The sequence below is a fragment of the Scomber scombrus genome, chromosome 15 (assembly GCF_963691925.1).
Source record: "Scomber scombrus chromosome 15, fScoSco1.1, whole genome shotgun sequence".
Classification (NCBI taxonomy): Eukaryota; Metazoa; Chordata; class Actinopteri; order Scombriformes; family Scombridae; genus Scomber; species Scomber scombrus.
The window spans coordinates 2,123,584-2,146,164 of NC_084984.1; the positions used below are offsets into that span (position 1 = coordinate 2,123,584).

At 40.9% G+C, this 22,581-nt stretch overlaps 1 protein-coding gene across 3 annotated transcripts in view; it reads left to right on the forward strand.

The window, feature by feature from the left end:
• golga2 (golgin A2) overlaps window positions 1-22,581 on the forward strand; it is a 178,650-nt gene that overhangs the window by 3,723 nt on the left and 152,346 nt on the right. The window contains exons 3-27 of one of the 3 annotated variants that reach the window (XM_062434308.1): window positions 948-1,100; window positions 1,417-1,463; window positions 1,687-1,750; window positions 2,812-2,871; window positions 3,932-4,012; window positions 4,535-4,573; window positions 4,681-4,743; window positions 5,022-5,115; window positions 5,245-5,351; window positions 5,470-5,528; window positions 5,622-5,763; window positions 5,933-6,022; window positions 6,180-6,287; window positions 6,380-6,467; window positions 6,854-6,996; window positions 7,134-7,352; window positions 8,414-8,527; window positions 8,695-8,919; window positions 9,180-9,279; window positions 9,817-9,908; window positions 10,028-10,301; window positions 11,401-11,562; window positions 11,700-11,806; window positions 12,840-13,032; window positions 14,148-14,449. In XM_062434308.1, the coding sequence (XP_062290292.1) occupies window positions 948-1,100; window positions 1,417-1,463; window positions 1,687-1,750; window positions 2,812-2,871; window positions 3,932-4,012; window positions 4,535-4,573; window positions 4,681-4,743; window positions 5,022-5,115; window positions 5,245-5,351; window positions 5,470-5,528; window positions 5,622-5,763; window positions 5,933-6,022; window positions 6,180-6,287; window positions 6,380-6,467; window positions 6,854-6,996; window positions 7,134-7,352; window positions 8,414-8,527; window positions 8,695-8,919; window positions 9,180-9,279; window positions 9,817-9,908; window positions 10,028-10,301; window positions 11,401-11,562; window positions 11,700-11,806; window positions 12,840-13,032; window positions 14,148-14,407 (3,084 nt within the window). In that variant the 3' untranslated portion in view covers window positions 14,408-14,449. Of the gene's footprint in view, window positions 1-947; window positions 1,101-1,416; window positions 1,464-1,686; window positions 1,751-2,811; window positions 2,872-3,931; window positions 4,013-4,534; window positions 4,574-4,680; window positions 4,744-5,021; window positions 5,116-5,244; window positions 5,352-5,469; window positions 5,529-5,621; window positions 5,764-5,932; window positions 6,023-6,179; window positions 6,288-6,379; window positions 6,468-6,853; window positions 6,997-7,133; window positions 7,353-8,413; window positions 8,528-8,694; window positions 8,920-9,179; window positions 9,280-9,816; window positions 9,909-10,027; window positions 10,302-11,400; window positions 11,563-11,699; window positions 11,807-12,839; window positions 13,033-14,147; window positions 17,585-22,581 lie in introns of those variants that run through there. The other 2 variants (XM_062434307.1, XM_062434310.1) reach the window with 2 other exon arrangements.

Consider the following 22,581-nt stretch of genomic DNA (forward strand, 5'->3'; position numbering starts at 1 on the left):
AAACAGCTGCGCCTCGTGTGGTATTTAATATTGTACCACGCTTCCCCATTCTTACTGCCCTCGTACATCAAGTGCACTTGTTTTCTTTCTGTTACATAGACCACATAGACCAAAAAGCATGGGACACATTTGAGTTAAAAGTCTTGTATCAGCGTTGTGCTGTTTTTAAATCCATGTTAAGAGAATGCAAACAATGAGTCGAGAAAAGAAAAGTGGATCGTGCAGTTGTTTCTTTAACTTCACACCAGTGTTGCACTGTGGATGGCACGAGTCTCAGTAGTTGCATGGCTGTTATATCTGCATCAGGGTGCATCATGCGGGCGTGAACGTGGCAAAACAAGAAACGTATATATGTGTGTGTGTGTTTTGCTTTTCAGCTCTGTTCTTGTTGTTTTCAGCTATTTTTTGTGTTGTTTTTAGTTTGTTATTCACGTGCACTATTGCTCACATTAAGGTCAAAGTCAGAGTAAGCATGGTTCAAGTAACTGAGAGGGGTTACTGTACTTGTCAGTCATTCAAATGGCTATTGACATTAAATGGCACACTTAGAGTTTTTTTAAAGCACTTTCACTCTGCGGATGTTTCAGAGAGAGGATTATGGAGCAGCAACAGCAAAACATGTTTCTTGCTTCATTTATCACCATTTATTAACAGCTTGCATTAAAGTGCTCTGTAAGTTATTTAACACAAACAAGCCCCTCCATTTTTCTTATTACATTCCTGTGTCCTCTTCACCTGTGGACTATCATACATTCATGTGGACGTTTTAAATGTCAAACTATAACCTGAAACAGAGTCAGTACAACAATCAGGTTTATTTCAGTGCACGTAAACGTCATTGTGGCCTTTCTGTTGCTCTTTTATCATAACTGCTCTTTTTTTCTTGGTATTAAACCGGCTTGTGCATTTTTGTGTGTGTGTGTGTGTGTGTGTGTGTGTCACCTCAGACCTTTGCTGACATGAAGGCAACGGGGTCTTCTGTTCCCCAGCAACTGGAGGAGCCAAAGGTGGAGCCTGGTCGTGGCTCACCTGCGTCTAACCTCGCTAGCTCTAATACTGCTACTAACTCTGAGTCTGTCAGCCACAACACTGACCTGCAGGTGTGTTTTTCTCTCTCTCTCTCTCTCTCTCTCTCTCTCTCTCTCTCTTTCCTGCTCCGCCTCTCAAATCTATGTTGTCTCTGCCGTGCTCACTCCTGTCTCATCAGCGTCATACCTGAGATTATATGAGTCGTATAAGTCAGTCTCCGGTTGCTGCATTTGTACTAATACATATGTCATGAGAACAGATTCAGCACAGGCTGTTGAGTTTTTTTTGTTTATGTTGATTAATGTGCTCAGTCATCATGCAAGTTCCTTTTCATAAAATGTGCTTACTGTATCTTACCATCACTTCCTCGTTTGATCTGTCTTGTAGGACTACCCGGATACCAATGGCGATGAGAGTTTAACAGAGGAAAATAGGTGAGTTAACTTATTACTACCACTCAAAGCTTGTGTATTTATATGAAATCATACACCCCCCCCCCCCAAAGCTGATATACCCATATATACCAAATTTTAGCTCTAATGCAGCTTAGATTAAAGACTTGCTATTAAGTGCAATTTATTAAGAATTTTGAGATGAGGATTTATTCCACAGACAGTTGTAATAACCTGTTTTTGTCGGTCCACGTGTGTTCTGCAGACCGCTGTCTTCCACAGAGAGCCTACGACAGCTCTCACAGCAACTCAACGGCCTGGTCTCTGGGGTAAGATGTCATCCCGTGCCTCTCACTCCCACACAAAGGCATTTCTTTGTCATAAGGTGTTAGGCTTTTAACAATAACACATGGTCACAGATGTACACTCTCAACTAGGGTGTGTTACTTCTATTCTTGGCAGGAATGCATTGAAAGCATTTTTTTTTTTTTTTAGATTTGCCAGTTGTTCCCAGTGGCCTCAAGCACATTGACAGTGTGAACTGGTGCAACAAACCAGTCAAAAGTTTGGACACACTTTCTCTTTCAAGTGAATGGGAAAGTGTGTTCAAACGTTTGACTGGAACTGTGTCTCCTCAGGACTTGTTTTGGGTTTTGCACATTCAGTAGTAAAACAGATTATTTAAAATTTGATGCAATGATGAGTGAAGACCAGGCGGGGAGTTCTGGTCCTCTGAAATGATGCGAATGCGGAAGTAATTTAAAACTGCATTCTATCAAAAGGCCACCAGGGGGCGACCGTTTTGGTGTCAAAAGGACTTCCGTCTCTATACAAGTCAATGGAGAATTCACCAACTTCTCACTTGATTTCTAACCTCAGTAAACGTTTTCAAAATGTGTTTATGGTCTCAATCGCTAGTTTAAAGCCTTCTTCAATGCAGTATGATGTTCATTTGGGACATTTTGGCCTCCCTGATTTTATATGTGACGATAAAGCAGGGTATGCATTAGGGCGTGGCTACGTGGTGATTGACAGGTTGATTGGTTCACAGGTTCAGGAGGGCGCCTCATGCTCCTTCTGATGCCCATATAAGTAGAATGTGTTTTTATTTTTCCCAGCATGCAAGATGTTCAATATGGTGCTGCTCAGATACGAAACTATTCGCTTCCAAGCAGCAGTCCACAAACCAATGGGTGACGTCACGGATGTTACGTCCATTTTATATACAGTCTATGGTGAAGACCAGTATCTCACTGCTCTGATAGCAGGTCATATATAAATATAATAGCAGACTGGTTTGTGAGACTCTAATGACAATATGTTGAGATATTGCACAGGTGTTTCTACTGCTAACCAAACAAACTGTCTATCTGTGTCTGTGTCATTTCAGTCATCTACAGCGTATGTGAACGGGGACACTGCTCCTCCTGTCAGTGAGGGAGAACTGGAGGTGAGGTTTCTGGCAACTGAAGACTTGTTTATGAAATCTAAAACCAAAGTTAGAAGTCAGTCGAGTCTGTCCATGCCATGTGATTTACAGTACAGTGTCAGACACAAGATTCATTGTAGAACCAGGACTTCTTCTCAGTATGGAAGCATTTTATCACATAACGCTGACATATAAAGTTGAGCTCACTTTTTCAGGCAGTGCCCAGAAAGGATTTCCCTTGGCAGTACTGTCGTATTTGTCATAAGATACTGTACTGTCTGAAATAGTAAGCCTCATGTTTTCAGTACTGGCAGAGTAATCTACCCAAAACTCACTGTGACTCTTTGTGTCAGGGTGACCTTTTAGCTTAGTGTAATTTAATTAACCACATTTACTCCCCCAAGTGAGCCTTAAGCCTAAACTTATCATAATGTGATACGACAGTGCATGCTAACTATGGAGGTGTTTTTAAAATGTAGCATAATTACTAATTACGTCTCAGATTGTATTAAATAAACGTCTGGCTGGACTGATGGATGAGTGACACAGTATTTGAATGAATGGACGCATGAATGCCAGAAAAAGATAGAAATGAAATATCACGAAAATCCAAAAGAATAATGTCAGTTTATAAATATATAAATATAGTATCATCCTGTATATAACAGTGTGTTAGGTGGTCTGGCCTGTAGGAGAGGTGCACAAACACATAGCCATTTAAAAGTCTCTGTTGTGTCCTTTAATGACCAAACCTTGGGCAATGACTTCATGTGACCGTCTGGAGAAAATTAGGTCATGTGGTACAAGTCTTATATACTTAAATAGGTCTTTATAAAGACCCATCTACCTTTCAAATGGCTTCATTAATCAGTTTTATAATCATCACACCTTTTAATTATTTGCTTTACATTTGTGCACTACTTGTTAAAATACTATTGTTTGCCTCCATGTTAATAATTCACATTGATTATTTCCTCCTCCTCCTCCCATGTGTCCTTTGTTTGTCTTTTCACTTCACTTCACTTTATCCCTCTCTTCTTTTTTTTCTTCCTTTTCCCGGATGCATGTTTGCACGTGATAGAGTCGGAACCAGGAGCTGGCTGCTGCCCTGGAATCCAGCAACTTAACAAACTCTCAGCTCAATACCAAGCTAGACCAGCTGGTAAGAAGCTGTGTGTGTATATGTGTGTGTGCATGTTTGTGTGATTGGAGTCCCCCCCCCCCCTCGTCCAGCCATCCCACAGTTACTACATCCTTGCACGTACTGTATGCATGTCATCTTGAGTACTTGAAGAAGTCATGCATGGTTTTCATAGTTTTATTTATTTATCTTTCACCTAGGATGACTACAATGAGTAAAAACACAGCATAAGGAGCTGTCATAATCTGATGGTAGATGCTTAGTTGTAATTATAAGCTGATTGAGTAAACCGTACTGTGCTGCAATAATCTCAAAGCTTACAAACAAAAGCTTAACATAGCATAGTAACAGGTTCATTATTTCACTTCTATGCGCTGTTCCTGTCCCTTTCCTGTCTGGCATGCTTATACAGTTGTTGTTTTTTTTTACAGAAGTGTGGTTATGTTTGTATCAGGTTAGGGTAGAATTATGTAACACTGCTGGAGTGATAAAAGAAATGTTGACCTTTCCCTGATTTAAATCTATATCCTGTTGGTCTGGCAGGCACAGCAAACTCAGGAGCTCACAGATCAACTACAAAAGGTAAACAACATTCAGCTGGACTTCATGTTCATTTCTATTTTTTTCCCAGTTTGCTGAATTTTCATTTTCTTCCTTGTCATTCATTGAACTTATTTTAATTCCCACAGGAGCGAAAAGAATTTGAACAGAGATACTCAAAAGAGCAAGGAGCCATGCGGGAGCAATTACAGGTAAATCCTCTCATTCCAAACACATAAAACCTAAGCATTTTAGCATTTCTGAAGCATATTCATGACAGGAAAACAGGTAAATGGCTTCATTGTAACACATGAATGTTTAATATCAGAACTCCTGGTGGGTTTTGATCCAAGAACACATTCTGCCCATTCCTCAGCCTCCCCCTAACAAGCAATTGTTATAACTGTAGAGCACGCCTAGCAAGGCTCAAACAATGAGTGTAATTGTTCTGTAAAGAGTTCTGCTCACTGTGTGTCTGCTCTCTCTCAAGGTTCACATCCAGACTATAGGTATCCTGGTATCAGAGAAATCAGAGCTACAAACAGCACTACAATACACACAACATGCTGCACGGCAGAAAACCGGTGGGTGTTTCATCATTTGTTGTGCATGAAATGAATGAATGAACAACTTTCATCTTGGCAAGTCCTCACCCCTACAAGCAGTTAGTTAACAGTTTGTGTGTGTGTGTGTGTGTCTCTGTGTGTCTCTAGCCGAGGCAGATGAACTGAATAACCGTCTGCAGGCAACAAAGCAGAGAGTGTCAGAGCTGGAGAGGACTCTCTCCTCTGTTTCAACACAGCAGAAACAGTTTGAAAAGGTAACGAGCACTGCAGTCATCATCTCCTCATACACAGAATTCACTGATAATCTTACTTCATTTTATTTGTTCTTTTTTATTAGATTCTTTAATTAAATGTGTCCCTTTTTGTTACCAGCACAATAAAGAGCTTGAAAAGGAGAGAGACAACCTGAGGCTAGAGGTGTTTAGACAAAAGTAAGTCACATTATTTTAGCATGTATTTCAATAACAGGTAGATTAAACATGCTGAACAGTCTCTACATACTTGTGTATCTTGTGTATTTGCAGTAATGTGAGTGAGGAGTCGAAGCAGCAGAGCTCAGAGATGTCTGAGCATTTGAAACTAAGTGCACACGAGAATGGAGCAATGAGGCTGGAGCTGGAAGATCTTCGCAAGAGGCTCGAGATAGCCGACCTCATGTTGCAACAGGTGAGTTCATACACATTCAATCCCATCTTTCTCTTACTAGTAAATGTATGTGCAAAAGATAATATTTGGGATGAGTTTCAATCCAGAACCCTATATGTGTGTTTGCCTACAGCCTGATTTCTACATTTCTATATTTCTCTAATGGTTGTGTCTCTCTGTGTTGGTCCAGTACTCCAGTCAGTCAGACCCCACCAGTGCCAACCAGCAGGTCCAGTTACTGATGGAAGAGAAGCAGCAGATGGAGGCACACAATCACCAGGTCTGTATACACAAGGACCTTTGACTTACACTTATTATCTGCACTGTTTGGGTATTGATTTAAAGAGTTTTGAGTTGGTTCACTCAGCTTTCTGAATGAAATTCTTTCAATGAAGCTAACATGTTAATACTATTGTTCTCTTTATGTGATGTTGCAGCTGATGGAGTCAATTTCTCAGCTAAAGACGGAGAGGGACTGCTATGCAGAGCAGATCCAGGAGGAGGGCCGTTTATGGAAGGACAAAACAGAACAGCTGCTAACACAGGTAAACTATATAGTAACATTAACAGAGAGACAACACCTTTCAAAAGCTTCAAACTAATTACTTATTGATGTGGGTCAATGTCTGTTTGGTAGGTGTCATTAGTTGCAGAGGAGAGAGACAGAAACATCAACCGAGTCCAAGAACTGGAGGCTAGCATCACAGAGCTAAAACATGCTGCAGGTAAGAGGTTCACGCTATCTTCCTCCTAGTGCTTCTTCCTCTTCCTCACTTCTTTGCCTTCCTTGATGTGAAGAACACAGTTAACGAAATGGGAAAGTTAAAGTGCTTCTCAAATCAAACCGAAGGAAAAGATACTGATCAATTTGAGCCTTTAATAGTGCAAATAGTGTAGTAATTAGTGCTGAAAATGTATCAATTAAAGGCTATAAATGAATAAATATTCACATAGGACTTCTACTACAACTCAAAAGCTGCAGCATGCTCTATGACCTGCACCTTTCAAAATACTAGGCACATGCAAATGACACAGCTACCTTACTCCTGTGTCTTTCTCTGTAGCAAGATTGTCAAACTAGATAACCATCATCCGTCTTCTTCTCTTCCAGCATTATTGTCCCAAGAGAGAGAGACTCAGGGTGATGCAGAGGCTCAGTCCTCAGGGCCATCAGAGAGTGAGGTGGCTCTGCAGGAAGCACTCAGCACTCTACAACAGGAGAAAGATGCTCTTACTGCACAGTACCAAGCACAGGTATGTGTAACACTGACACACTCTTGAACAGTCCTGTTTTACATATTCATTATTATCAATAATTATTTGATTTTTAAAGGATTATAAAAGACACAAATTGAAATTTCTATAACCAACCTCTGTAATATTTCCTCTAGCTGCGAGATAACGAGCAGCTGAGTCGCCTGTGTGCAGAGCGAGAGGCACGTCTGGGGGAGCTGGAGCAGCAAGTGGAGATTAAAACCCAGGAAGAAGAGGACCGCCGGCGCATGCTGGAGGATGTTCAGTCAGACAAGGCCACTATTAGCCGTGCTCTCACCCAGAACCGAACACTGAAGGACCAGCTGGCTGAGCTACAGAACGGTTTTGTCAAACTGGTGAGGCTGAAAATCTCCATGTCCATCTGTCTTTTTTTAATGACACATTTTACAAGTACTGTTATTTATTGTTTCTTAGCATGCACCCTACCTGCTGTCTTTCCCTAAATTAATTTTGAATTTACCTTCATGTTGTTTTCAACTCTTTGGGCCTGATTTACTAAAGGTCTGCATGTGTAGAAACGTGTGCAAACTTGACATCACCTGCAAAAAATGTGAAAGCTGATCTACTAACGCAGCGCACTGAGGTTTCCGTCTTTCAACTGTGCAAGATAGTACGCGCTGTTCATTTAGTAGTTTACCTTAATGAATGTAATATTAGCAGTTTACCGTAATGAATGTAATATGAGGCGTTTTAACCCCAGTGTGCAAAATACAGGGAGGAGAAAATGCAAATATGTTATTTAGCACAAACATTGTGATTTACCAAACCTGAAAGTAATATTTCTGACGCTAACTGCGTCTATAAATAATAGCTTTGAAGGGCAGGTATTAACCGGCTGTTACTATGGAGACGAGGAGACGGAGGCACAATGACAGAATACACACAGGACAGAGTTTTTCCACCTGTGTTAATATTTGTGGTTTTACTAACAGCATTGACTTTGTCACTAATACTGTCCCATATGTGGGTTTCTCTGGTAATATTAGTTTTTGTTATAACTCAATATATTAGTTAACCTCTTCCACTAGAACCTGATCACATTTCATTTTGCGCTTGCAGCTTTCTGCTCGTCCAAACTCTCCATTAAGACACAAAACCCTCATTTAAATACTGCTGTCTGCACCTGTTGCACCTGTTTTCATTTATCAGTTATTCTAGTAGATCACCTGCAAAACGCACGATAACGAGACACACGATCTATTGCACCGTGCACGCAATTTAGCACCCTTTATGTGGGATCTTAGTAAATCAGGCCCTTTATTTGGTGATTGTGCCTGTGTGACTAAAACTTGATTGCTCACAAATGATGAAAGCATTAATTTATTTAGTATTACCTCAGAGGGTGGGAGACTGCCGCCTTTAAATCAAACTTCCTGTTGCTCCTTCATTTGCACAGACTAATGAGAACATGGAGCTGACCACTGCCATTCAGTCAGAGCAACATGTGAAGAAGGAGCTGGCTCGCAGGATGGGTGAACTGCAAGAAGAGATGCACAATGTCAAGGAGCAGGTATGGTCTCTCACACATCACTCACTCTCTTTTCCATACGTGCTTTCTGCCAAAAGCATAATAGAAGATGATAGAGCTGTAAATAATAATAGCATTTAGAAAGATGTATAGAGTTGTTTTCTGCGGCCACTTGGTATTGATTCCCTTCTTTGTTCTCTTGCCTCCAGCTGGAACTGAAAAGCACAGAGACTCAAGGTGTGATGGAGCAGAGGGATCAGGTAGTGGCCCACCTGCAGCAGTACTGTGCTGGCTACCAGGCTCTTGCATCAGAGAGGGAACAGCTCCACCATCAGTATTTGCAGCAGACCCAGATCATGGACCGGCTGCAGCATGATGAAAGCCAGGGCCGTGTGCAGCTGGATATCAGTCACAGTCAGCTCAAACAAGCACAGGTATGTATCTCAGGAATAATGTCATATAACCATTTGTGATACATAAAAAGTGGAATGAGTCTTGTGCTATTTCCACTCACAGATTAATATAATGCATAAAGTCTGATTGAAAGGGTTTGAAGTCATTACAAACTAATATTATGCAAAAGTGAGCAGAAGCAGCTTAATCTTTAAAATGTGCAGTGTAATCCCCCCTATCATCGGTGTTCCTTGATCTCTAGATTTCAACTTGTTTTGACTCTCCCTGTCTCCCCCTACAGGACCATCTGGAGCAGTTAGTCAGAGACAACGAGCTGCTGAAGGCTGAGGTGAAGGAGTTGATCAGCAGCTCAGCTCTTGCCACGCCACTCAGAGACCAAGGTAACATTTATCTTACACTAGTATGTTCCTAATTGTTGCCCCAGTGTTGAATTTACTGTCATTGTCAAAAGCTGCTTCATATTGTATTTCTTTCTGTGACCTCCTTTTGAAATTCATTGTCAAAGAATAAGAACTCAAGCTCCCTTCACAGGCTTTCAGCAGCATAGTGGCTTTCCTTTTTCACATTGTTTCCTTTCAAAGAAATGAAACAAAGACATAGAAAACAAGGACGCAGTGTCATTGATGCAAAGCACCTTACAGCTCTAATTGTAGTGCTGCATCACCAGCAGCCTCAGACCTGCAGATCAGAGTAACTGGTGCCACCTATAGGCAATAAAAGCAAGAGCAGCAGTTTAGAGGTACAGATGTACACATGCTGTTGTGCACCAGCTGCAGGCGAGGAAATAATGTCAGCTGTAATTTGAACCCTTGTGCTACCTTAGTGTTACACATTGGGACCACTCAGTTAAGAATGATATGTGTAAAAGTTTGTTATGAAGATAATTAATCATTTTAATCTGTCATTGTGTTGCCCAGGAGATGGAGTGGAAAGCCAGTCCCTGCAAGAGAGCCCAAACAAGTCCTCCTCCATAGTTATCCCAGAAGACTTTGAGAGCCAGAAGGAGATGGTGAGGAGCACAATGAATATTCTTCCTCATATATTTGAGTATAATTTGTGAGTAACTACATGTGAGCCAAAGGTTTGCTGTTCATCCACTCCTCACCACCGTTTCCTGCCCCCCTACAGGAGGAGTTTATCCGTGGAGCTTTGGCTCATTTGGAGGCTGAGAGGGACGAGGCCAGGAGACAACTGGAGGAGGAGCACAGGCTCCACATGGCAGCCCGGCACCAGGCTGCTGTGGCACTCCGCCTTGAGCCCGATCACCACAGCCACCAACCTGCTCACGCCCACCATCATCACGATCACGATCACGAACACGATCACGATCACGATCACGATCACGATCACGATCACACTCAGGGCCAACATAGTCATTGTGAACACAGTCATGAGCATTCAGGTGAGGAAAAATTACACTTTTGGTTTTGTTGAAGGGTTTTAATGTCTCAAATAGACCAGGAGAAGCTCATTCATGCTTTCATCTCCAGTAGACTCGACTACTGTAACGGTATTCTGACTGGACTCCCACAAAAAAGCATTAAACAGCTGCAGCTCATTCAGAACGCTGCAGCTCAAAGAGATCAGAGCACATTACTCCAGTTCTAAAGTCTTTACACTGGCTCCCAGTCAGCTATAGAATAGATGTTAAAGTTCTGCTACTGGTCTACAAATCACTGAATGGTTTAGGTCCAGAATACATGAATGACATGTTAGTAGAATATAAACCCAGTAGAGCTCTGAGATCTACTGACTCAGGTCAGATAGTGGAGCCCAGAGTTCAGACTAAACATGGTGAAGCAGCTTTTACACAACTGGAACAAACTACCAGCAGAACTGAAATCAGGTTAACCCTCCTGTTGTCCTCAAGTCAAGGAAAGAAGGATGGATGGAAGGAAGAAAGGAAAGAAGGAAGGAGGGAAGGAAAGGAAGGATGGAGGAAAGAAGGAAGGATGGAAGGGAGGAAGGAAGAAAGGAAAGAAGGAAGGGAGGAAGGAAAGGAAGGATGGAGGAAAGAAGGAAGGAGGGATGGAGGGAGGGAGAAAGGAAAAGAGGAAGGAAGGAGGGAAGGACAGAAGGAAGGAAGAAAGGGAGGAAAGAGAGAAGGATGGAGGAAGGACAGACTGAAGGATGGAAGGAAGGAAAGAAGGAACAGTCAAAACAGACGGGGTCAGTTTGACCCAGTAGGACGACATGAAGGTTAAAAACACTTCTCTTCTCCTGTGCTTATGATTGAACTCTTTATTTCAAAGCACTTTACATTTTAATCTTTCATTTGCACTCTATGTCCTTTTAATGATTTTAAAGCAAATCATTATTTTATGCTGCAACCTTATATTTAATGCTCTAAATAAATAAAACTGCCTTGCCTTATGAATACTTTTGAACCCGTGATGATGATGATGATGATGATGATGATGATGATGATTCTGTTCTTGTATTATGTAGATGATGCATGTCGGGGTACATTATGTAAACCAATTCTTCCTTCTCTTTTTCAGAAGGAGGAGTCCCAGTTGAAGTTCATCAGGCCCTACAGGCTGCCATGGAGAAGCTTCAGCAGCGTTTCACCTCCCTCATGCAGGAGAAAGCTGACCTGAAGGAGCGGGTGGAGGAGCTGGAGCACCGTTGTATCCAGCTGTCCGGAGAGACCGACACAATAGGTGTGACATGGGGACAATTTCTAGTGAATATTAATCGGTTTCTAAATTAGTTTTCTAGGTTTTTATCTCAATACTTTGTCAGAAAGATAAAAAAACATGTCATCAGCCTCCATGAAGTTGTGTGTATGTGTTTCCAGGAGAGTACATCGCCCTGTACCAGAGTCAGCGGGCCATCATGAAGCAGAAACACCAAGAGAAGGAGCAGTACATCAGCATGTTGGCCCAGGACAAGGAGGAGATGAAGGTGCTGCAGAGAAACTGTCTTATTAAAAAATAACATCAGTGTAGTTGCATAAGATGTTTCTATGGCTGCATGTTTCTGCTCAGTTTTCTTTTTTACCAACTCTTTTGGCGCTTTTCCACTACACCGTTCCAGCACGACTCGCCTCGGTTCTTTTTGCGTTTCCACTAGAGAAAGTACCTGGTACCTGGTACTTTTTTAGTACCTGCTCTGGTGAGGTACCAAGCGAGCCGAGCCGATACTAAAATGTGATGTCGACACACTGCCGGCCACTGATTGGTCAGAAGAGTTGTCGCTGGAAGCGTCATGAGCCGTCCCACACAAGAATCAAACCCGGCATTTTTAAATACCGGCAGCAGCGTTACCATAGTTACAACCATACGGCTCAATTTTCTTGCTTTGTGTGAGACAGAAAGCCTCATACAGCAGCAAGTACACCACTGCCTCCATGTCCTCCATTGTTTATGTGTTTGTGTCGCGTATAAAACGAAGTCACGGCAGTTTCGGGGAGCCGTGCTATGACGACCCCGCCCACGTTGAGTAGGTACTATTTTGTAATGAGGCGAGGCGAGTCGTGCTGGAACTGGGTAGTGGAAAAGCGCCATTAAAGCCTGTAGAGACTAAAGGGATGATGGATGTCATGATGATGGTAAATCTGATCTGGTGTCCTTTTTGATGGCCCAGATTATAACTGACAGTCAGATTTTGAAATTCACTGATTTCCATAATGAATTAACTTCTCAACCATAGTGCAGTGTGCTGTTTTCATGCTGTCTAGGACTAAAAAACTGAACTTCAATTTTCAGATTGATGTATTTGAGTCTTTAAACTGGTTTAGAGATCAGTCAGTCTGTAGAAAGCACTTCCACAATAACTAACACATCCTAAAAAAGCATTATCTTTCTCACATGTCTCACATCTTTTCATGTTGCCAACCGTTATCATGTCCAATAGAAGCTCCAAAAGCATCATTTTCCTCCCAACTGACCATTTTCCCGTCTGTGTCCTGGCTTGTTGTGTCTCTTTCCTCCATCAGGCAAAACTGGCAGAGCTGCAGGATCTGGTGATGAGATTGGTGGCCGAGAGGAACGACTGGTACAGCCGCTACACCGGAGCTGTGGCCGGCGCTGGCTCGGTGAACCCTGACCTGCTTCCTGTCGGGGAGGATCACACTCACTCAGAGTGTCACGCGCACACACACACAGAGCTTAATGCTGTCGGTGGAGCAGGTAAGAACAAGCAGGAATAGGTCCACTTACCCTGCACTCACCACATCATCTATCAAAAAACTGTAACACACTTATATCCAGACAATGGTATGGCAGTAAGTGTGGTTTCTCTTGAGCCACATGTACTTAATAGATTTAGAATCAAATCCTTCAAGAGCTTCCATTCTGTTTTATTGACATGCTTGACACAGCACATATGGAAATTGACAATAACAGCTTCACTGTATCCATATATACTGTTGTGTATAAAACCCATGGACTGTATATATAATGGACGTAACAGCCGTGATGTCACCCATTGGTTTGTGGACTGCTGCTCGGAAGCCAATAGTATCGGATCTGAGCAGCGCCATCTTGAAAATTTCAGGTGCATGCTGGGAAAAATAAAAACATGGATTCTACTTATATGGGCATCAGGAGGAGCATGAGGCGCCCTCCTGAACCTGTGAACCAATCAACCTGTCAATCACCACGTAGCCACGCCCTAATGCATACCCTGCTTTATCGTCACATATAAAATCAGGGAGGCCAAAATGTCCCAAATGAACATCATACTGCATTGAAGAAGGCTTTAAACTAGCGATTGAGACCATAAACACATTTTGAAAACGTTTACTGAGGTTAGAAATCAAGTGAGAAGTTGGTGAATTCTCCATTGACTTGTATAGAGACGGAAGTCCTTTTGACACCAAAACGGTCGCCCCCTGGTGGCCTTTTGATAGAATGCAGTTTTAAGTTACTTCCGAGTTGGCATCATTTCAGAGGACCTGAACTCCCCGCCTGATAAAACCATTAAACATGTCAGGAAACTTGGTACTTTTCCCAACTTTTACAAGCAGATAAAAGGAAATAACCACAGTAACAGTAACAGTCACTCTTCTGTGGAGTCATGAGACTATTTAGATTGTTTGCTGATTTATTTAACACATGGAAACAGCTCCATCCCAATGTCAGATCATTCCATTCAGTTTTCGTGTAAAGAATATTAATCTCTCTCTCTCCCTTCCTCTCTCTTCCCCCCCCTCTCTCTCTCTCACCCTTTCTCTCTGTCTCTCTCTCTCTCTCTCTCTCTCTCTCTCTTCCTCTCTCTCTGCCTCTCTCTCTCTCCGCTGCAGAAGCCATGGAGGTCATCCCTCTGTCAGAGCCCACCACAGACCTGGAAGCACTTTCATCCCAGACGCTTTCAACTGGGTCGGGCCAGACTGACTCCAAGCCCCTGGAGGACGGTACCGCCGAGCAGATCATGCAGCTGCTCCATGAGATCCAGAACCCCCAGGGAGCGCTAAGATCACCCCCCTTCCTCGGGGAGAACCCCTGCATCCCCTTCTTCTACCGACCCGACGAACAGGACGAAGTAAAGATCCTGGTGGTGTGAGGGGTGGGTGTGACAGAGGCCAGTGTGTGTGTGTGTGTGTGTGTGTGTGTGTGTGTGTGTGTGTGTGTGTGTGAGATCGATCTTGGGCATGTCTTGAAGTATGGGGAAAATTAAACACCACAGTTTACAATGTGTGTTGCTTATGAATCATATTTACAAACACTGCTCAAGATATTTGACTCCTTACAAAACTGGTCACAGATAGGAGAAAGTCTTTGACTCAGTTACATCTAAATGTACGCCCCCCCCCCCCCATTGTTCTGTGTGCTGGCACTAATGTGTGCATGGTGAAAATAGAAAGGGTAGTTTCCGTTTATTTTTATGTTTTTGTGTTTTGTCTTTGATGCTCTTCCCGGAGAGGAGATAATCAGTGTACCTGAACACAATCAGATTATTTCCCTTTCTGCTATTTTTAATCCCCCATCCTCTCCATCTCTTACACATAAGTGCAATAAAGGGGCTATATATTATATATTCTGTCCCCTCGCTCATACAGTACTTAAGGAGCTGTCTAAAAAAAATAATTAGCAGCTTGTTTATGTGCAACTTTATTTTAGTGCAAATCTTTGTTTTACACCATTTACTGTTGACATGCCAAAAAAAAGGAGCATCACGTTTGAATGTACTAATCCGAATAGTTCCCTGTATGTTAGTGTGATGTGGAGGAGAAGTGATGTTAGTGAAATGGGTTCAGTGAGAGGAAAAGCAGGTTGGGTGAGATGTAAAGTTAAAGTTGAGACAGTGCAGGAACTTATAGTGCAACATTAAAGCTTTTTAACCACAGGCGCTGTTCAGTCAACAGCTCGCTAGTTGCAAGAACAGGTTCAGGAAGACGGAAGCAGGTGTTGCAGATGGTTCTGTTCCTTAAAACTACCTTCTCTCTCTATTTGTGTCCTTTATTCTCCTCAACACTGAAAATAAGTTCTACGTGTGTGCGTGTAAAGTCCAAAATGTTAATATATATATATGAAGCGTTTGTGTTCCTGTTAGACTGAGACAAGGCACCACCAGTATGAAGAGATGGCTTCTGAGTTATAGGGTTAGGGTTAGAGGGATTAGATGCTATTTAAAGACCCCATGGAAGAAGAAAAAAACTACTTTCAGTTTAAGTTATGACGGCATTATTTTGGAGAAGGGCATCTTTTTTTAAAGTGTAAGTAAGATAAAATACATTTATTCTTTTAAAGTGTTTTGGGTGATTTCTTTACCATTGTTTCTTCAACTGGTCCTGATTTATCTTTACCATTAACATATTCGACATTATAGTGTAGTGACTTTAAGAAGGTGATGGTAAGATCTCATCATCTTCAGCTGAGCTCCATCTTTGGTTTCGTGGGGTCTTTAAGTTTCTAAATGAATGGACACTATTAAGGAGAGCCTGTTCTTTTCTGTCATGCTGTGCTCGTAGCTCTACATATCAAAGATGAATTACTGCACATCCTTTCTAACTGGACTGCGAGCGTGTACGTGGTGTGTGTGCGTAACCCAAACAGCATCTGTTGTACCTTTTTTTTTGTAGAGTTTTATCAGATTAAATAAGTATGATTGCACTAAAACTGTACAAAGCTTCTGGTTCAGCTCTGTCCTCCCAGGCTGCTCGGACAGTGTCGTTTCTACCACGGAGCTTCTTCTTCTGTGGTAGAAAACGAGGAGGATCCTATGAAGCCGCGCTGTTAAGCTGAGGGTCCCATAAGAAGCAAATGAATTAAAATTGAAAGTGTTTTGATGTGTGTGTGTGTGTGTGTGTGTGTGTGAGGATGGACGAGCTATGTAAATATCAGAATAAGGTGAAATGAATGAGACGGCTCAGTTCTATAAGTCATTTTATTCCATGGGACCATTCAAAATTTGAAAAAAATGAAAAAACACCTCTCTTTCCAAAACTAGAGAATAAAACTACCCAAATGTGTTGTGTCCCTCTTATTGGTGAACAGTACCAGGGAACATCTCCTTTGGGCATTAAAAATGTAGGTTAATGACTGAATCACAGGTGTCTTGCTTTAGGAGAGAGATGCTTGAGTGGAGTTTAGAGCTCTTTTCTCTCTATAACCATTAACCAGGAGCTACACTGTCACTTCTCACTTTTACCATTTATCATCAGAGGCCTCTGTTTTCTGAGCGTCTCTCCATGAGTTAAACACGCAAAGACACGATGCTGTCACTACAGTGCATACAAGAAATAATCCCATGGGCTACATTTGGAGATATTTTACTTTCTTATTCAGATGTTTGAATTTTGATGTCCTGTGTTTCCTCCTTATTTTGAGGTAGAAGACACATTTAGTTAAATTATTCAACTGTACACTTGATATTTATCATTAAAAGCAACACGACAGAAAGCATTAGTGCACATTCTGCTATTTTAAGGCTGTAATAAGAAAAGCATAATGCCATGAAGATGTAAAGGATGTGGAGGCCGTAGGTATTTGGTGTTGTTTACAGGTAAAGTAAACTGCACTGTGTCGACCCAGAGCTGCAGAGCTTTAGCAGTAATAAAATGACTCCCATCATTCTTGATTTTTTTTAAATTCCTTGCTTCTTAGCATTCTGTCACTTTTTTTTTGGTTTCTTTAAAACATGCCACAAATGTTCCTTTCCTTCCTTGTTTTGTTTTGTTTTCTGGGAGTGGTCAGACCAAGAGGTGAATATGTATTAAAAAAAAACCTTTTGTGTCGTTTTGGGGCTTGTAAGATAACAAAAAAAATGTGATTAAATGATTTCCCACACTTTCTAATTCACTGTTAAATATGCGTGATTGAAACATAGCAATGAGAAAGCATTTATTGTCTTTACTGTAAAACAGGTGGTGTACATACTGTAACTGTGTAACATATTGTATATTCATTAAGCCTGGTGGTGTGGGGATAAAGCTGCTCTGCTGTGTTAGCTGGCAGCGTGTGTCTGTTAGCACGGAGCCGGGCGTTGGCGGTGACTTACCGGCTCTGATTTAATACAAAGATTGACTTAAAAAAAAAAAAAAGAAGAAAATATTCTATTTATTTGGAATAAGTTAGTATCTCAACTAATCAGTTTTAATGTAAAATAGACGAGACTGGTGGATGGAAATGAAGGATTGTTCGAGGGCTGCTTCTGACAGGAGCTTTCTGATTTATTTTTTTTTCTCTCGAGTAATATTTTCTCCCCTTCTACTGAATAAAACTGATTGAGCAAGTTAAACACATTGTGCCTGTATTCCTTTATAAGTTTGATATTCAAAAATGTCGGGCCTAGGACTCTGAAACTAACTGTACTTTTCATATTGTCAAAATCTTTTCAGTAAAAGTATTTATTAATTATAGATTCAAGATTCAAGACAACTTTATTAATCCCTTGGAGGGTAATTCATTTGACAGCTCGCACCACAACATACTCACACACATAAATAACAAGATAGAAAACACAGAAGTAGAGGAAGAGTTGGCAGCTGTGTGCAAAAGTGCAAGAATCAATGTGCAAAGTCAGCAGGTCCTAAAGTCAAAAAGTTAAAAAAGCAGCACAGTATCCAGCTGCACACTGCAGTAACAAACAGATACAACTGGACCTCATGAAGATTAGTTCAGCAGTCGGACAGCAGAGGGGATAAACACTTGGAAAGGCGGTTACCCTTAAAAGCAGGTTGGCATAGCGACGCCCTGAAGGCAATAATGAAAATTCATTTCTTAAGATTTCCCCGGAAGAATTCAAAATGTTGTGTGACTTCCTGATGACCTGTAGTTCCCATAAGGAACCGACGTCTCTCTGCTTAAGTCCGATGATCTTTGGAGCAGCTTCTCACGATACTGTTGAGACTGTTTCTGTCCTTGAGTGACAGATTATTGAACCAACAGATAGAAGAGGAAGTTAAAAGGCTTTTTAATAAATGACAGAGAATCACTGGACTGACAGAAGAGATGAATCCTCTGATGTCCACGTTTGACCAACACTTCAGTATCTGCCTCCCATTTAAGCTGGTTGTCAAAAACAGTGGCAAGATATTTGTAAGAACTGACAATGCTACTATCATATATATATATATATATATATATACATATATATATATATATATATATATATATATACATGGGTCAATGACGTATAAGGATTTACAACAACTCAATTTTAGAATAATAAAAACAAGCATATCTAATGCAGTAGTTCAAACATTCAGAATGTTGTGTACCTGAAAATTCATATTATAAATGTGAAAGTGATTTTAGTGGGTTTTTCTAGATTAATTGGCACTGGCCTTAAAAAAAGTCATGTGGTGCGACCATGATTCATCTTGAAATAAATTAATTTACTTAACACGCTTCACATCTTTTTTTACAAGTTTTCAGTAATATAAAGTGTTTGGAAACAAAGTATTTGCATTTTTTAAAATGTTTGTAAATGATGATATTCTATTTATATAAGATATTTCAAGATGAATCATGGTCGCACCACATGACTTCTTTTAAGGCCAGTGCCAATTAATCTTGAAAAACCCACTAAAATCACTTTCACATTTATAATATGAATTTTCAGGTACACAACATTCTGAATGTTTGAACTACTGCATTAGATATGCTTGTTTTTATTATTCTAACATTGAGTTGTTGTAAATCCTTATACGTCATTGATCCTTGTATATGTTAGTAGCATTGCCCAATCCTGATCACAAATGAATACCAAACTTGAAGAGATAATCCTACATTTTGAACCCTCTCATATTGTTTCTTGTATTTCTCCTCTTGGTTTTTAACCCTGTATTAATGCTTCAGAAATGCCTGAAAGGAAAAGATTTGTCACATACTTACATATTTAACTTTTTTGGATACTTACACACTCAGACTTATTTAGGCCTGAGACTAAAAAACATTTTATTGCTGATTCATCTGCTGATTATTTTATAAATATAAGAAATCTAAATTATACCCATAAGAATTTCCTAAAGCCTTTTATATTCATTCATAGAAGAAAACCAGTAAATATATGAATGTGAGAAGCTGTACATGCTTCTAACATTACTTAAATGATCATTTATCATAATTATTACCAGTTCATTTTCTGCCTATTAACCAATCAATGGACTTATTGTTTCACCTTTGCACATATTCTAAATGCCAGAGCTCCACTGACAATTATCTCATTAAACACAATACGACAATTTAAACAACAATGATCACCTGTTGCATAGATCACATGACTTACTGTACTCTCCAGTGACCATGAGTCCAAAGAAAAGGAAGTACTCTTCATTGAGAATGCATTATTATCACTATGCAGTCAGCAGAGGCAGTTCTGCAGGAACACTTGCATTATTTAGTACACACCTCTATTCATTCAAACACTTATTCTGCTTATTGTTACTTGAATATGATGTTTGAACTTCACTGTGCAGAATAGTGGCCTAAAGGTTAGAGAAGCGAGCTTGTGACCGGAGGGTCGCTGGTTCAATTCCCTGGACCGGCAGGATTAATCTGGTTGGGGAAAGTGAAGAAGCAGCACTTGCCCCTCCCTCATTACCACCACTGAGATGCCCTTAACCCACCTGCTCCAGTGGAGCTGCTCAGTGGCCGCCAGATCAGACTGTGGTAGTACTGGGCAGCTTCCAGGTGTGAATGTGTGTGACTATGTGGATGTGAACAGGGCATTCCTGCAAAAGAGAGTGAATTTCCCCTGGATAAATAAAGGTTAAAAAAAAAAAAAAAAAAAGTAGGAGACATCTTGAGTCCAGTTTTGAAATAAAAACATCTGGATTTGAAAGAGGGAGAAGGCGTAGACACACTTTTAAAAGTTTTTAATGAAGCAATTTTAAGGTAAATTAAACACTTTCTGGTCCAATGAGAACACCCGAGTGAAAACTCTAATTACTGATCCTTGCAAAAAGCTGTATTGAAATGCATCAACATGATCAGATGAAGTGTAGCTGTGTTGTTAGTTAATGTTTTACCAACATAAAGAGAAAAAGAAGACAAAGAGGAAACTCCTTTCAGCACGCTGCAGTTTTTTTTTAATGTGTTGACAAAGCAGAGCAGTCCTGCAGGGTAAAGATGCAGGAGGAGGTTTCTGCAGGAGTTCACACATTCACACTGTCCCTCTCTGCTCTCTCTGCTCTTCTACACACACAGAGACAGACATGAAAAAACAAAAGAAAAACCCCCTCTCCCTGCTAGGAGCTACAGTATCAAACAACGTGCCAATGTCCATATACATCACTGCATCATATATTTTAAAATATTATTTCCTTTTACACACACACTCATTTATCCATAATAATTTAAATATTCAGAAATCTCATACATAGCAGACTAAGATTCTCTAGACAGTGGAAGTACAAGTCCCATAAGATGCACCACACATATACACAATAACACATTAAGATATGTTCATAATAAACTATTTACTGTTTAATAATAAGTTGAATATGCTTTGTTGTGTTTGCTTTGCAGTCGTGGAGTACTAAGATGCACAAGGGGGGGGGGGTTTATTTAATGGCTAGAATGACATCAATTGAGGTACAGATATGATGTTTTTTGTGGCTGGTGGGTTGATTTATGGGGTCAGGGGTCAAGATACAACACGCCACGCTGACAGAAGAGGAGGGATGAACTCACAAGCTCTCAAACTGCAATGTGAGGGTTTATAGAGTTATGCATAGACTGTGGCTGTTTTCATGTTCTCACTCACCCCCGTGACCACTGAGAGAGGGAAGAAAGAAAAAAAAAGAGGGGGGAAAAACAGATAAGAAATGACAGATTATCAAATGGGTTAAATGCAAGTTTTTCTGTCAGTGTATCAGAAATGTTGATGACTTAGAAACTCAAAACCTTTCTCATTAGGGACCTCATTCCCTTTGATAATAAGGAGCCATGAGGGAGCAACCCAGGCAACAGATTCCCTTCCTCTCATTTTAAAAATGTACTCTTGACTATTATAGTGTGACTGGACAGCTTCAGGGTTTCCTATATATTGCACTTTCTATTTAGTTCCCGCCTTGATGAGGTTACGCAGTTTTATAAATGATGATGTTTCAGTGATAAGGAGAGGAGGAAAAGTTGCCATGGGAGGCGGCGGCTCTTTTACTTTAAAAAAAAAAAAATAATAATAAGATTGGGAAACCGTTTTCTTGGTTGCATAGGTTCTGTGGAAGCACAGACAACAGTGTGTTTTTTGCAAAGTGGTTGTGATGAGAGATAGCAGTCAGTCCACACCATGAATGTCTTAGTTAGACTACAATAATGATAGTGAGACTTTGTGGAGGTAAAGAAATCAAGAAAAAGCCTCTCAGATAAGCGCTGAGGAGGGGGGGGGGGAGGAGGAGGAGGGAAAGGCAGGATGAAGAGCAGCAGCCTCTCTTTGTCCAGATATATGAGGGTGAGGAGTCTGCAGGCGATCCTTTTCCCTCCAGTTACTCTGCTCACGCCCTCCTCCCTTAAAAGTACGCTGAATGAGTGACAGACGGATGGGGCAGTCTGTTTCATAGTGCTGGTGTGGGGTGAGGTTTAAAAGAGGTCGCAGTTAAATAGGAGAGGAGGAGGAGAGGGGGGGCTCGAATGGTCGGCAGGGGGCTCTCAGGACGAGAGGGCCCGCCTTTGGTTGGTTGGCTCTTGAAAATAAAACAAGACCTTACGTACGAGGAAGGATGAAAAAGACGTGACAGAGTGAGAGACCCCGAAACTCTAAAAGTGAGGAGACACCAAATATAATGATATTTAATCTACAGCTCAGAACAACCAAGCAGCCAGTAGCTTCTAAGATAAACTTGTGTTTGTAGGTTTCAGGTATAAAAGCATGCTAGACTCACACCTGACTGAATGTGATTAAAGTGTGTCCTCGCATGTCATTTCGGGGTCATTACACGTCAACATCTGAATACAATGGTCAAATAAACACAGAGTTTCAAAGATGCAATATCCAGTCCAGTCCAGCTTGGCTCGGTAATGCATCGACTCCCTTAAAGGAATATTTCACCCAGGTTTTGTATCTGTTATTTTCACCGTATAGGCCTCAAATGCCAATAAGAACAAAAAGCTAAAAGACTTCCCTTCAGAGCAACATAGATATAATCTGATTAACCAAAGTCATGCAGAATAATTCAAGACTCTGGTATCCAGTAACTACGTAGGTCATAAAATCATGTACCAAAATAAATGAACTTAATTATTAGTTGTTGATATTTTCTTATTGAAGTCATATGAATATTTTTTACAGGG